Here is a 16,896-nt window from a genome sequence, read left to right as displayed (position 1 = left end):
TTAAACAATTTAAAGGGAATGCTATCAAATACTAACAAAGTATATGTAAACTTCTGACCCACTGGGAATGTGATGAAAGAAATAAAAGCTGAAATAAATCATTCTCTCTACTATTATTCTGACATTTCACATTCTTAATATAAAAGTAGTGATCCTAACTGACCTAAGACAGGGAACTATTTTCTATGATTAAATGTTGTGAAAAAGTTTAAATGTATTTGGCTAAGGTGTATGTAAACTTCTGACTTCAACTGTATGTAAAGACTTTAAATACATTTTAATTTTTGTGTGATCTCTTTAATCCTTCTTGTCTTTTAACTGAAATAAACCCGCTGATATGGTGCACACACACACACACACACACACACACACAAACACATCTCACCTGAACTTAGAGAGACACTAATTGGATTTGTATTAAGCACATGGACAGTTCATGGTCACCTGGGTCTTTGTTTCTCAAGCCGCCACCACACACACACACACACACACACACACACACACACACACACACACACACACACACACACACACACACACACACACACACACACACACACACTTGATTTCTCAAAAGGAGTAAAGTGTGTTTTCTGATAATTTTAATGGAACAACAAAGTCCTTGGGCAATGACAAAACCCTCGCAATAATTGCCATAGCAGTTACCTGTTGTGGCAGACAAGCCTCTTGTTCATCAGAAAGGAGGAAGCAGGAACCGGGTTATCAACCAAAAATACTTTTAATAAACAAAATACAACATAAAACTGCTTTTCAGCATAACAAAACATTGACGCATACACACAGTGGCTGCGTGTGTCTCTCTCACTCCCTCTCTGGTGTCTCCAGCTCCTCCTTATCTCACTCTCTCCCGCTGATTGTGGCAACTCAGCGCCAGGCATGCATCCTCACGGCCTGGTCAAGCCCTCCTCCTCGTCACATACCCCAAATGCCCAATTCAGGCCAGGGAACCAACTCGCCTGACCTAGTACCCCCCTCCCCCTTTCCTGGAGGGAAGAAGTTTCACCTTTGGCCTTTCCGCCACTGGCTGGTCTTCCCCGCCTCCTGGGAACCAAAGCAGGATGAGGATGAGGGGAGGGAGAGGGGAGAGAGAAAGAATAGAAAAACACTCCAGTTCCCGACCACGGCATCATTCGGTCCTCAGCCAGCTGTGCAGTGATCCTCCGTGACACTGGGTGATGGCACTGGACTTTGCCTCCTGTCGGATGGCAGCGGGATCCTCCGCCTCCTGGCGGACCGCTTCAGTACCACCGGATTGTGTATCCTCGCCATCACAATCCTTAATCAGCGGTGAGTGCTTTCTGACGGCACGTCTTCCTCCAATCCCGGGTTTCGGCACCACTGTGGCAGACAAGCCATCTCTCTCTCCCACTGATTGGGGCAACTCAGCGCCAGGCATGCATCCTCACAGCCCGGCCACACCATCCTCCTCGTCACACCTATTTTTACACAGGCTCACGCCTCACCTTTGCCTAAAACACAGACAACTTTATACCAAGAGAACTCACTCTATCTGCCAGTTTGATGGAGTATTATTACAGTATATCAAAGGTCTTAAAGTGGAAATGTAGGAAATATACATTTGCCAATCCTGCTTGACAACAAATATCCAAAAATCATTGTTGTATTTTATTCCTTTTTCCCAGAAATGATTCACAGACCAAATAAATTTACCACAAATTCACCAGAAAAGGAAAAGTAAAAAAAGTGAAATAAAAGAAAATCAAAGTGAGAGAAAGGGTGTGGCGTTTGACTTGTGTTCTGCATTGTAATTACTGCATATATGAAGACATGAATCACCCGATACAAGATCATTGGTATGTGGTTTTACGTATATTTTACCTATACAAGCACATCCCCATCTTACATACAGTATATGTATAAGGAACTGTACAGGACCTGTAAACTATCACCATTTCACCCATTTTAATCACATTTTTATCTTCACAAGTACAATTTAAACAGTGCTGCGATATAAATGAATTTTTAAAAGTACAAATATTCCATGTGGTTTCTCAATTTATATTAGGTCATTAAACTGCATGTTTAATAATTATAGAAGCAATATACACATAATAATAATTATTATTTTTTTAAATAGTTGAATTTATCACAAGGACATTTTTTTAGGTTACAAACTGGTAATTACAAGGGTATTATGCTACAAATGTGGTTTATGAAGACATTTCTAGTGTCCCCATAATTCAAATCGCTTAAAAAAAAAAAAACATACTAAATTATGTTTTTTTGAAAATGTAAAAATGCAGAAGGGTTAGGTTTAGGGGTAGGGCTAGGGCTAGGGGATAGAATCTATAGTTCGTACAGTATAAAATCATTATGTCTATGGAAAGACCTCATAAGGATAGCCGCACCAACATGTGTGTGTGTGTGTGTGTGTGTGTGTGTATGTGTGTATGCATGTGTGTGTGTGTTAGAGAGAAATATGGGCAGCCAGAAATTTCAGCGACGGTTCCTCATTACATTTGTGGTGCCGGTGTGTGAAGCATAGGATTCTGAAAAAAAAGCCATGAAATGTGCTGTGATGCCACATGTCAGGGAGGCAGCTCAAATACAATACATACAGTACATCTGAAGCACAAATCAGAAAAGATAAAGCCTTTTTGTCACACACCTTGTGACAAAATGTTAGTTTTTCTCAGGGGGTAACTTGTCTTTCTTCAAAGATGATAAAACAAATCAGTTAACATAAAATAAATTATACAACAACGAATAGTGACAAGCAGAAGCACACAAGTCAAACAGTGCAAAAATGTTTTTTACAAATGTTAGCAGGGCTCAACAATAAGTATTTTATTTTCTGCTGACCAGATAGTACAGATTTGTATGTGCATCAAAAAAAGAAATATAGGGTGTTCCTCAAAGCTAAGAATGCAATGAACAAACTTGCTTTCTTGTGAATCTGCCTTGCCTAACAACCTTGAAAGAGCGAACTCAGTAGGAAGGAGGATATAGAACACATCTATGTGAGTTTTGAGATGTGCTGCAAAATGTAGATTCAACAATCTCAAAATTATTTTCTTTCGGAGGATGATGACGTCGAACAACTCCACATGAACGCAAGAATGCATAAGAACTAACATTTAGAAACAATCATAGAAAGAAGTATATAAAAAGATTATTTTTTATATTTATAATTTATCTTCTAAATAACTGAAATGTATGTTTACAACTTAGAATGAACAATTTACAAGGGCTAGGTATCGGTACAGATTTCTCAATTTGGCTTGATTTCCAGTTCACAAGCTCATGATTCAGTTCCGATTTCAATACGATTTGGTTCGATTCTGATTCATTAGCATACAGTCTGTTCCAATAATAATAATAATGTCCATTTTGGTCACATATAAAAGAAATTCACTTACAGCTTAGTCTGTCATCTACACAGAGAACGTTCTAACTTGGTACATTACAAAAATATTAATTTTATAAATTAACAACAGGGCCTAAACTACACAGTTAAATTGCAATACATTTAACAAATTTAATAATCAACACAAACAAAACTGAAGTCAACATTAAAATACGATTAAAAGACCGATCTTAGGATTTAAGGAATGGATCGTTCAAATGAAGATTGCAATGAATCAGATAATTCAATATTTTTACGCAGCCCTAAAATTGACAATAATTTATTAGGTTTTTAAGCAATAATAGCTTTAAGTTATACAGCTATAATGTAGCTCCATAACAGCTTTAATTTCATAAACACACTTTGGTGGAAAACGATGGCATTGTCATTTGTTTAAGATCTGACCCATTCTAACTGATGCAGTAAGAATTCACAACAACAATAGTCAATACATCATTAAAAAAAAAAAAAAAAAAGAAATTATATTTAAGGTTGCAAGGCATAAAACATGCATGTTCATTCCATTATTAAATTACAAACCTTCTACTGCCTAAAACATCTGCCAAAAAGAATACATCTACTCTGTAAAGATGGAAGATCAGGGAGGCTTTTAGTCCCAAATTATCAGTAATTATTTTCAAATAGTTCTGGCAATTTTTTGGTTATTATAACACTCATTGTCTAACTGTTTTCATATAATTTGATAAACTACTTTTAACAGCCACACAATTTTCTATCTTTCTCCCTTTCTCCCTTTCTCCCTCTCTCCCTCTCCCTCTCCCTCTCTCTCTCTCTCTCTCTCTCTCTCTCTCTCACTCTCCCTCTCTCGTTCTTTCACACACTCAGAAAAAAACACAAGGGGAATACATTAGCATCAAGTCCCTAAACTAATGGCAAGTAAACAAATTATTATCTGCCACATGACTGCTTCATCACAGCTCATATTTACCCAGCTAAAAGCTGTTTGTAGTTTGGGATTTTTTGAACTACCACTGTAAAAATTGCTATCAGAACACGGTCAACAATAAATCACTTCTTAATAAAAAATGTCCATATGACACATTCATCTACTATAAAGACTGTGAAGGCCATTTTGAGACACATAAATTGTCTCCAGCCACTAAGCCAATGTCTACCAAAGAGTCCAATTCATCTTCAGACATAAAGGTTTGTGATTAGAACTTGGGACTGAAAAACAGAGACAGAGGGACAGGGAGCAATGTGTGTCATGAAGTGTTGCTATTACGGCCTGTTTCTGGGAGGGAAGCACAAAGCACAGTCCTTAAGGGATTATTATAATTAAATAACTGTCCAAGTCTGCAGGAAATCATCCAGAAGAGAGAGGGGAGCTTTCCTCACACTGACAGCCCAAGAGAGCGCTTCTACCTGGGAAGAAACCACACAGACACCCTGCCTGCTGGAGATACCACGAGTAACAGGGCACCTTAGTATGGATCCAATTAAACTGGCTTAATCATTGCCAAAAACACTTGGTGCAGGCAACAAACCTGAATCTCAAGGGCATGACAGCTGGCAGTGCCACGTAAATTATAAAGCATAATAATTTTATTATTTCCCTCAAATCAAACTGGAACAAATTAAAAAACCATAAGCCAAACAGATCTTAAACATAAATAAATAATAAAAAGAGAGGAGTGAACAGGTTTCTCAAATGGGGAGAGCATTAGAGGATTAGATGAAAAGACTGAATTAGGGGGTTATCAAGATAAGCAAAGATCCAGCAAAGCCACAAAAACATTTGCTGCTGTTCAAAGGCATAAATGCACTCAAATTTGAGTTACAACCAAAAATTGTGTCTCTTATATTATGATCCGTCCAGTGACAAACTTTTAAGCCATTTTCACTGTCGCAGTGTTGTTGTAGTTGCTGTGTTTGCCTTTGCAGAGCTGCATACACTCTCCTTTTGGGTTTGTTCAAATGTAGATTCTGTTGTGTTGCTTATGTGCAGAACAGGTGGGCTGCTGATGACTGTTTGTAATGTGTAGGAAGTGTGTCACAGCCCAAGCGGCATTAATGCAGCAAGTGATTCCAACCATGTGTACGTCTACGCTATTTGAGACAAGTGTGCAGGCATCTCATTCTCTTTCTTGAAAAATGCAGCCTACCACTACCAACCCAGTTTAAGAAATAAAGCTGAAAAAGCTTAAGTAGGAAGCAAAAAGCATCCCTTGCAAAAACAGAAGAAGAGTGAGTAATAGAAGTAGGCCTATGACCTTTATAATCCTAATACATGACTACGACATGTAATGACTATTTACGACATGAACTTAAAGTAACTGTCAGATAAATTTAATTTAATCAGTTTTAGAGGAATTTAATTGCTATGCAAGGAAGTGCAAGCATTCCCTACACTAAGCCTCCTTTACTTCACCACATTAATCAATTAACCAGAATAATTACCTCACTTCCAATTAATACTGTGACCAATACAACAGGATAATTACGTTTTGTGGGAGCTTCGCCTTTCTCCCCTCAGTGGAGCCATACATCTCAGTTAAGTTATTCGACTTGCTGATTACGCTTTTAATGTTTGTCTTTCATTAGCGAGTCCTGCAAAAATCAATCTTGACTATGCCAACCTTCGTGTAGATTCTTCCTGCAAAGTGACTTACAGTTACCACTCCTAACCACAAGTCTGCGTCAAATAATGCTCAAAATATTCCCAATTAAAATGGCAGAGCAATATATACTTGCACTTTACATTGCAGTGTCCATGTTATACATATCATGTGTCACTACATTGAAACCCTAATAAGCTGACTCCACTCAATTAATTGAGTAAGCTCATTCCTTCAAATGAATTGAGTAATGGCATTTCCAAAACTTGTGTAGTTAAGTTCACTTAACTTGGTGTTTATATAGAATTAACTTTACTATTTAAATTAGGGTAACTAGATGCAAGCTAGTTTAACTCAGATTTTCTACATAAATCTTGCTATTTCAACTTAATAATTTTATTTGAATGGACTTAAATTTAGGTCATACAATAACACAGCTTCAAAAATGAAAATAACTGATTCTGGATCAAACATAAAATAAACATATTTCTCCATAGTAGAATGTACTTCAGTTGCACATGCACAACCAAGATAGTAATAACAGGGTCCAACTTGACCAAAGGGGACACAGATCACCCTAATGGTGACGTCACGCAAAACAACTATTTACAACAAAACAACATAAATACTACAAAAGAGCTAAAACCTTTATGGATTCTTAATAACAACTATTTAAATGCCCCCATTTGTTCCGTTTGACCAAAACATAATTAAATGATTCAAGTGCAAGGCGTTGTGGGTATTCCCCATAGCCTCAATTTTGGAAACAATAGTTTGAGTTATCAACACTTAAAATCTTAAGTCTATGGAATTTTAAGAAAAATAAGTTCAGGGAACTTAGATATTTGAGTTATGAGCACAAAACTTGATATTTCAAGTAATGTTGCATTAAGACAACATGATTTTTTTCCAGTAACGACAACATCAGTGTTTCCGGTGTATAATTACAAGAACAATGCACAGACAAGCAGCTCCACAAACCATTAAAGATTAAGTGCACTGCTGTTCATTACCATTACTTAAAACACAGTAACATGAACACTAATGTAAGCTTGCATGTTTACTATATGAGATGTCATCCTTTTGACCCAATTAAAGTAAAAAGTTGAAACAGGAGTTAAAACTTATGAAATACCCAGTGTTACCCAAAACCAAAGGCTACCCCGTGACAGTTACAGACAGAGTCTGGGGTCTTACTGAAAGAGACGCGTAAAGTATCTGCCTGTGTTTCAAAACCTAATAAGCTGCCTCCTTAGGGGCCATTTACACCAAACGAGATGCAATATGGGCTTCTTTCACTGTTGAGCCGTTTTTTAGACGCCATGCCAAGTTGAAAAGACGCGTCTCGAGAGACACCTGCGTTATGTTATATTCGTGAGAAACACAACAACGAGACAGCGGTCTAGCTCAGACTGATGCAAAAACACGTTCTGTGTGAACGGCCCCTTAGACAGTATTGTTGGGCATCACAGGCGCGTTTAGAGCGCGCGTTCCCAAAAACTGCGCCCACATTTCCTAAAATGCTAGCTTTTGAGACTAGAACGTATTCCGACCAGATTCGGAACAAAGAGGGCACCAGCATGACTAAGACAACTGTTAAATAGAGGTGAATCTACTCACGGCAGTTCTCCTCATCGCTGTTGTCCGAGCAGTCGTCATCATCGTCACATCTCCACGGAGTCGGAATACACCTGCCGTTCCTGCACTGAAACTGACCGCTTTCACAGTCCGGTGTAGTACCTGTCATTTAAAAAGTAACGCTGAAATGCATAGCACTTGAAAACATAAATGACATAACTTCTTTCTAAATAATGATGTATTCACATTCATTAGTTGCTCGTTTACTTTTAAACACAAGCTGATGACATACTGCTCATACAATAACTCGTCATCGGAAGTGAATGTGCGCGTCTGCGCCGGTGTTTCTGCAGCATCATCGCTTCACAACATTCACACCAGCGTATGTCAACGTGCAGCAGACACTTACCGTTCACCAGCAGAAATCTCACGGGTATCATGTGTAAAAGCAGCAGCTTCCCTATTACCGTCCACATCTTCACAGATCAATGCGTTATGCGCATACGAAATATAAAAAAGCTGTGCTGTACAGTCTCTGCCTCTAGTCGCCGTGCACAGCGCTCTCTACCTCTACGCAAACTCCACTCTGGTTTAGATATCAGTTTGAATTGATGACGACGTCGCTGGTGGGCGGGGTTATATGTGCTGGAATACGCGTATGGGCGGGCTTAATGTTTGCCATAATAATAAGCCCTGACACGCCATCAATCTACACAGTAGGAGAAATTAACCGTTTCATGAAAATGTCAGGGTAGAAATATATTTATAGAAGGTGTCAGTAAGGAGTACGCATGAGAAAGTCTGATATCTGGAGTGACAAATAATAATTAAAAAAATGTCTCTGTTTGGACTGTTTCTGAAAAATAAACAGGTGATCCATTTATTTCTAATTTAATTTGTGGATAGTGAGTGACCCATAATTATAAACACAAAACACACATACACAGTGTGTATGAGTGTATGAGGAAGCCAAACTAGTGTGTTTTAGTGTAAAAATTCTACAGTTAAAACCTAAATTGTTTATATTTTATAAAAAATAAAAATAAAAGAAGAAGAAGTAGTAGTTATGTTTCTTCTTATTTAACAATAAAGTGCATTGGAGTGGTTTGTTATATTTTATAACATTTTATTGAATTGCTTTAGAGTTGTGAGTGTTACCAATGTTATTTTGATGTCTAAATACTTTATGTCATCATACTTTATGTCATCATGTGCCTTTCTGCAATTACTACAGTGATTAACTACACATTATAAAGTGAAAAGCAGATTTTTATAGTCCCAGAATGGTAGTGGATCAAGTTTATATAATTTAATAATAAAAAATGGTGAACTGTAAAATATACAGGCATCAAAATTACATCCTGTAAAGCCTGAAACATGGTCACTGTAATTTCTACGGTAAATGTTTGGCAACCACAGCTGCCGGAAATTTACCATAAATTTTACTTATTTTTGTTTTTATTACAGTGTACAATTCATACAAAGATCATTTTGCTTATTGACCAACAACATCTACTATCACAGCATAATTTTCCATAAAGCTGTTTTGAAAGGATGTGTGTTGTGAAAAGCGATATTCAAATAAAAATAACTTGACTTGATTATCAGTTTACTTAAACATGGTTCAGATGGTTAGGTATTTCAACATTATTTCATGTTATGATACTGTATAAAGTAAATGTAAAAACAAACTACAGTTTAACAGCTGCACAAAAAGGACATAAATATATGCAAACACATGGATGCATATACATTTACATTTATTCATTTGGCAGACGCTTTTATCAAAAGCGACTTACAAAAGAGAACATAAGCGAATCATCTTAAGGAGACAGTGGTATGAAAAAGTGCTATATTACAAAGTATCACTAGCATCATAATAGTATTCAAAACAGAATAAAGTTCAACAGGATTTTTTTTTTTTTTTTCAATGACTGGTTAAGTGCTCATGGAAAAGATGTGTTTTTAGTCATTTTTTGAAGACAGAGAGTGAGTCAGCTTCAAGGATGGAGTTGGGAAGGTCGTTCCACCAACGTGATACGATGAAGCTGAAAGTCCGGGAAAGTTTTTTGGTGCCTCTTTGTGTAGGTACAACAAGGCGACGTTGCTTAGCCGACCGCAGGCTTCTAGTGGGCGTGTAGCTCTGCAGAAATTATTTTAGGTATGCTGAAGCTGACCCAGTTACTGTTCTGCATGCCAGAATCAGAGCCTTGAATTTGACACGTGCATCAACCGGCAGCCAGTGGAGAGAGACAAGGAGTGGTGTAACATGTGCTCTCTTTGGTTCATTAAAGACCAGACGTGCTGCTGCATTCTGGATCATTTGCAAGGGTCTAATTGCACATGCAGGGAGGCCTGCAATGAGCACGTTACAGTAGTCCAGTCTAGTTATGACAAGTGACTGGACAAGCAGTTGTGTGGCATGTTCAGAGAGGAAGGGTCTTTTCTTCCTGATATTGTAGAGTGTAAATCTACATGATCTTGCAGTCTTTGAGATGTGGTCTGTGAAATTTAGTCCGTTGTCGATGGTTACCCCTAGATTTCTGACTGACTGACCCTAGATATACACATACCAAACTGACCCCTACAGATGTGTGTTGTGTGGGAGATCTGGTGTAGTTTCTAGGTTCTATAAGGTACAGTAGCTCCAGGGACTGGCATCAGAACAGGAAGCCATAGGAAATGAAGAGGTATGATAAATGCCCCACAGTTTTTCCTCAGTTGAGAAGGATTCACCATCAGTCAGTTTTTCTCAAATGCACTCAATTGACTCTGAAAAACAACTTCCTCTGCTTGAGTACTTTCTGAGAGATTACTTGCACTGTTTATCTAGCATCTGTATCTGCAGCATGAACCACCATTTTAACCATAATAAGAAAATAAAAAAGCTCTGCGGCTCAATTTCTTTTGGGTAATTAACCATCAACAGTATGTTAAAGGGATAATTCACCCAAAAATGAAAATTCTCTCATCATTTACTCACACTCATGCCATATCTATAAAATCTATAAAACAATAGATTACTCAACTTAATCTTAAGGTTTTACTATTCTTACTAGTTTTAATTAAGTTACCGTTACTCTCTAAATCCTTTGTCATTAATAAAAACATTTAAGTGGTCCTAATTAAACTACTTGAAATGTCACATTTTGGAATCATAACTCATAAGTTCTTTAAACTTTGGCTTCGAGTACAACTAACTCAAAATTACCAATATACTCAAAATAAACCCTTGCGTGTAAAATAATTATAGTAAAATAATAGTTTTTTATTTTAAAAAATGTATTTAGTTTTAATTCTTATGACTTGTTGTGGTTTTGTTGTTACCGGATGATAATTGAGATTTTTGTGAAGTCACGATGAGGGTGATTAGTGTTACCTCTGGTGAATTTGGAGCCTGTTAAGTTTAAGCCATTCTTTTTTACTCAAATGTACTTTACAAAAGTGCAGATTTATGTGCACTAAGAAGTACTAAGTAGAGTGCAGTGTGCCATATAGCTAACCTAGAGTCTAGTCATAATTTCCCTTATACTATATAAGACATGTTATATCCCAATTTAAATAATTAAATCAAAACAACGATACTTTAGTCATAGATGAGTTAAGATTACTTGTAACTAGTTCAGTTTACTTGAACCAAATAAGTATATATACTTAGAAAAAGCATGCAAACCAATTGCCATGAAAAATCTAAGTAATGTCAACTAATTAGATTTTACAGTGTACCATTTTACTATTTCTACAGTGCATAGGTAGAAATAATATGTATAGTATGGTTTTATGCTATTTCACACTTAACCATAGTTCATGGCTCTGATGTAACTAAAGCCTACTGGCTATTTTTATTTTTTTAAAGGGAAGCACCCTTCAATGTTCCACCATAACTTTCTGTTTTAATATGAAATAAATCAACACAGGACATAAAACTGTGCTCTTGAAGCCTTTTCATGTGGTCTTTAAATGTGGCATAAATTCTTTGCCAATATCACACAGTAATTTGGATTTTGGTGACACTGCTGAACATTTAACTGGTCTTTGAGTCAATTCTGGGAACGATTAAGAAAAAAATAAAACTGAACAATTAAAAGTTGTGTGAAAGCATCAGAACATGAGAACAGGAGGTCAGCTGATCGTCATTCTCTCTTTTTCTATTTCAGAGGCAAACCCAGCCTAAACTGCCAGAACTGCTGTCTGCCAAGCTGCTGACCCAAAAACAGAGAAATATTTAGTCAATAACTGGCCGGCCGCCCACCAGCTATTGAGGTGAGAAATAGGATTTAAACGTCAGTGTATCAGAAAATATGACAGGGGAGGGCAACTATGCAGCAGTAGCTTGTATGAGAAACAACCGGACATGCCTGAACAGTGGTTCCTATCTGAACATACATTCCCTGCCCTCATCAAAAACGTATCCTCCTTATCGATCCTTAATAGAAACCCATTATTTGGGGAACAGCATGGCTGTTAATGCAGTGTGCTTATCTTGTATATTTTTATGTGGTTTTGAGGATAGATTCCAGTCGCCGATGTTTTAATAGTTCAGTGATTTGGGGGCAATGAGGCATTTTACACAATTTACCTCACAGTGTTGGAGATTGTAAAAGGGGGACCATAAAAATATGCATGAATTAATCTCTTTTGCCAATCAGACTGGGAAGTGTGAGTGACATTTTACCCCTCAGACCCTACATGTTTGTTTTTTTTGTTTGTTTTGTTTTTTTTTGCCTCTACAATTTCCTGCTATCACTCAAGCATGAGGATGTTGTGCTTTTTCAGACATAGTGAATCAGTGGTTCTGTATATTTAAGGAATATTCTTCAACAGTGAGCGAATTATTCAGTGACTTTCAGGAGGGTCAACTATTTTTCGGGGCACAATATGTTGAGGTTTGTCTCATGTAACCCAGACTGTCTTTCAGCACCCATTGCACTGTTAGCTAACCATCAACTATCTTGAAAAATAAAAAAATAAAAAAACACTGATGTTATTTGTTATATACTTGAGCTACCGATACCGCTTAGAACAAAAAAAAAGTGATCAGGCAACTGTTGCTATGTTTACCTCCTCAGATGAACAGGACTTCTTTTTGCAAGCATCTATTTAGCACAGTCTGACTAACTTTTAAAGGGATAGTTCACCTAAAAATGAAACTTCTTTCATCATTCACTCACCCTCTATATCTTCAGAAGTAATATAATAGGTGTGGGTGAGAAACAGATCAAAATAAAAAGTAATTTTTTTACTCTAAATTTTCACTTTCACTTTTACATCTGAAAGTCACATGTTTAGTTTCACTTTCACACCTGAAAGTGAAAGTGGACATGCAGAGTAAAACAGGACTTAAATATTGTTCTGTTACTCATCCACGCCTATTATATCGCTTTTGAAGACATGGATTTAAACACTGGTGTCATATAGATTACTTTTATGTTTCCTTTATGTAATTTTTTTGAGCTAAAAAGGACTGATCAACATTTACTTGCATTGTATGGACCTACAGAGCTGAGATATTCTTCTAAAAATATTTGTTTGTGTTCTGCTGAAGAAAGAAAGTCATACACATATAGGATGGCATGAGGGGGAGTAAATGATAAAATTCATTTTTGGATGAACTATCCCTTTAAACTTCCTTTTGGGGATAACCACACCCAAATTGCCCCCCACCCCCGGAGGACCAGCACCCTGAACTTAGGTTCTATTACAGTGTATAACTGTAAACGTTTTTGTTACTTTTGTAACCTCCGTTCCCTGATGGAGGGAACGAGACATTGTGTCGATGTAGTGACACTAGGGGTCACTCTTGGGAGCCCCAAACACCTCTGATCTTTGAGAAAAGGCCAATGGGAATTAGCGAGTGGAATTTGCATGCCACTCCCCCCGGACATACGGGTATAAAAGGAGCTGGCTTGCAACCACTCATTCAGGTTTTGTGCTGAGGAGCCGAGAGAAGGTCCCGGCCATTTCAGCGGGTAGTTCAGTGTTGTGGCAGGAGAGACACAATGTCTCATTCCCTCCATCAGGGAATGGAGGTTACGAAAGTAACCAAGACTTTACCTATCTGTCACTCACTCGAAGTTGTGTCGATGTAGTGACACTAGGGGTCCCTATACGAAACGCCACAACTAGCTGAACTGTGTTACGTGGACTGGCAGTACGAGACGGTCAGGCCCTTGCGTGCCTCATAGCCAGCGCACCCGGCCATCACGTGACCTCCCCCAATGCCCCTATGAGCATCGTACGGTCCCCTGCACCAAGTCGACTGCCAAAAAAAATGGGGACAGGCTAGCGCAGCCGTGGCCTCTTCTCCTCTTTTTTCTCCCAAAAAATAGTGGAAATCGTTTATCGACTAGGGGCCATAAGTGTCCGCTTCGGGGGGGTGTCGCTCCCAAAGGGAAGACACCGCGGAGACCACACCCTTCCCGAGGGGGAGGAAATTGTGTGGAAATATGTCACATTGTCTTACTGAGCCTTGTCGGCAGTGTCTCATGTGGAGAAGTCCCCGTGGTAGGTCCTACCCAGGGGGGGAGGAGCTCTACAAGCATGGCGAATGGGGGCAGAGGAGCCTCTGCCCAAGGAAGATGCGGGTTCATCAACGGGGGAACCCTCTCGCGGAAGATACATCACACAGGGTTACATATGGGCAACCAGCGCATGTGGAGCACCTACCCCAGTATAGGGCCAAGTAAGCACAGGTACTGGGCCGGCAATGAGTTTCTCCGCAAACTCACTTGCCACAGGGCTGAGGAGGAAGGCCATCTAGGGTCCATGACTTCGTGAACACAACTGGGGGTAAAAAGCACACGTCTTCACTTCCGGGAGAGGAAAGGCGCTATACGCAAGCGGTACACCCGTGTAGCAAATTAGCTTAAAAGGGAATTATTTATAATTAATTATAACTGGTTATAATTAATAATAAATATTTAGAATAGATCTTAGAATTAACTGTAGCAGAATCGATATTACAATTACTTGATCTGTCCATCCAGCGAGCAGACAATATAATTATTTATCAACTCTTGGAAGATTACTTTCCTGGCCAAGGAACAATAGTCTTCCTACTTATACAGTGTTAGCAGTAGTTTAGCATGTAGCAAGGAGCAACATTCAGTGACTTTGAATTGTGAGCGGAACACAGAGACAATCAATCGTGAATATAAGGGATTTAATAAATGAAACTATAACTAACATACAAACAAACTAAGCAAAACAAACATATATAGAATGAAGAAAAGTAAGGAAAAGAGAGAGAGAGAGAGAGAGAAAAGAATGGCAGTATTTCAAGGGTTTTAAAACTCTCAGTTAACCACAACCTAAATGAGAATCATCAGAGGCACAATTCACCTTAAAAGGGGTTCAAACTTAAACGCGCATCTAATCAGTTGTAAATGGTTACTTGCATTGGTTTGTTGCTGAATAAGAGTCTTGATGCGGTAGACGAGGTTCTCGATGATTTCTTTAGGAGTGAGTTGAAGAAGTCCACAGGAAATCCACAAAGTTACTTGAAGGTAAACACTGCCAGAAGGTTAAACTCAAGAGAGAGTTTTGGAGTGGGTTGGTCTCAAGAAGAAGAGTTTTTGATCGATGATTAGTCTGCGCTCTGGAGTTTTGATAGTTCATTGCCGCACCCATTTTGTGGGTGGAGTGGCCAATCAGAGGCATGCATTTTGAGCGGGAGAAACATCCTTTGTCTCCGTTTATGGCCCATTCGCATTTTATTGCTGATCTGGACCGCTAGTGCAGCTTTTAATTCAAAACATAGTAAGAATTGTTCGATGCATTTCACGATCACATGGTGTACATTGTTGTGTGAGAAATAAAGGGAAGATCATTTTGATACCAAGAAGGTAACCTCCAGACGATATTAAAGCGGAGATACACTCATACACCCTCCTCTCTGTGGAATGTGTTTGAAGCTTGATGGAGACACTTCAGAGGAGGCCTGTTTTAGCATCCTTTTGATAGTGATAAAGACCATCTGCAATTTAGCACCCATATAAATGTAAACGTGGAGACCAGGTCAGTAATTTATATGCAAATGTCAAAAGGCTAAAAGGTTTTTTTTCAAACAAAGTTTTTTTCAAACAAAGTGTAATTAGCCATCACTGATCTTACACAGACGTTACACCCGGCCAGCTGTCCTGAAACTTACCTGCTCCTACCTCACAACACATGGGATGAGACCGGCTCAATCAGGAGATTGTAGAACCTCGCGAAGGTATTGGGTGTTGCCCGGCCTCCTGGGCTCTGCAGATGTCTGCTAAAGAGGCGCCATTGGTCAGAGCCAAGGAGGCCGCCACACTTCTTTGAGAGTGTGCTCGTAGCCCCGAGGGGGGCGGCACATCCTGGGCGTGATATGCCAAAGCGATGGCGTCAATGACCCAGTGGGCGATCCTCTGTTTGGAGACAGCGCTCCCTTTCCGCTGTCCTCCAAAGCAGACAAAGAGCTGCTCGGAGCATATAAACCCAAATAGATGTGCAAAGCGTGCACCGGACACAGCAATGACAAGGCTGGGTCTGCCTCCTCCTGGGGCAGCGCTTGCAGGTTCACCATCTGATCCCGAAACGGGGTTGTGGGAACCTTGGGCACATAGCCCGGTCGGGGTCTCAGGACCACGTGAGAGTATCCCAGACCGAAATCCAGGCACGTGTCACTGACAGAGAAGGCCTGCAGGTCCCCTACCCTCTTGATGGAAGTAAGCGCAGTCAGGAAGGCAGTCTTCAAAGAGAGTGCCTTTAACTCAACTGACTCCAGGGGCTCGAAGGGGGCTCCCCGCAGGCCCTGTAGTACCACGGAGAGATCCCATGAGGGAATGAGGCCTCTAAGGAACTTGATGATCAGGACGTGCTTCCCAAGCTACACCTTCAAGGTGGAAGGGGACAGCTGCCCCTCCAACCTCTCCTGCAGGAAGGAAAGCACCAACCCAACTGCGCATCTCTGGGAGTCTTCGCATTAGGAAGAACACCACTTAGCGAACAGACGCCACTTCAAGGCATACAGGCACCTCGTAGAGGGATCCCTAGCCTGAGTGATTGTGTCTACCACCATGGGTGGTAGGCCACTTAGGTCTTCCACGTCCCGTCCAAGGGCCAGACATGGAGATTCCAGAGGTCGCGGGTGCCATATGGTGCTCCATCCCTGAGAAAGAAGGTCCTTCCTCAGGGAAATTCCCCCGGGGGGGGGGGGCTTTCTGTCACGAGGAGTGTGAGGTCTGAGAACCAAGTCTGGGTGGGCCAGTAGGGTGCTACTAGGATGACCTGCTCCTTGCACAGAGTCTGTGCAAGTAGGCTCACTGGGGGGAACGCATACTTGCATAGCCCCCGGAGCCAGCTGTGTGCCAGCGCATCTGTGCG

At 39.7% G+C, this 16,896-nt stretch overlaps 1 protein-coding gene across 2 annotated transcripts in view; it reads right to left on the bottom strand.

The window, feature by feature from the left end:
• LOC127449447 (low-density lipoprotein receptor-related protein 8-like) overlaps window positions 1-8,100 on the bottom strand; it is a 279,198-nt gene extending 271,098 nt beyond the window's left edge. For both annotated transcript variants that reach the window (XM_051712861.1, XM_051712860.1), the window contains exons 1-2: window positions 7,955-8,100; window positions 7,588-7,707 (exon numbers count right to left, since the gene is read on the bottom strand). In XM_051712861.1, the coding sequence (XP_051568821.1) occupies window positions 7,588-7,707; window positions 7,955-8,021 (187 nt within the window). In that variant the 5' untranslated portion in view covers window positions 8,022-8,100. The remainder of the gene's footprint in view (window positions 1-7,587; window positions 7,708-7,954) is intronic.
• Window positions 8,101-16,896: the final 8,796 nt, after the last annotated feature.

This window comes from Myxocyprinus asiaticus, chromosome 12 (genome assembly GCF_019703515.2).
Source record: "Myxocyprinus asiaticus isolate MX2 ecotype Aquarium Trade chromosome 12, UBuf_Myxa_2, whole genome shotgun sequence".
NCBI classification, from domain to species: Eukaryota; Metazoa; Chordata; class Actinopteri; order Cypriniformes; family Catostomidae; genus Myxocyprinus; species Myxocyprinus asiaticus.
Note: the sequence above shows the minus strand (reverse complement) of the source record. Positions and strands in the feature narration are given on the sequence as shown.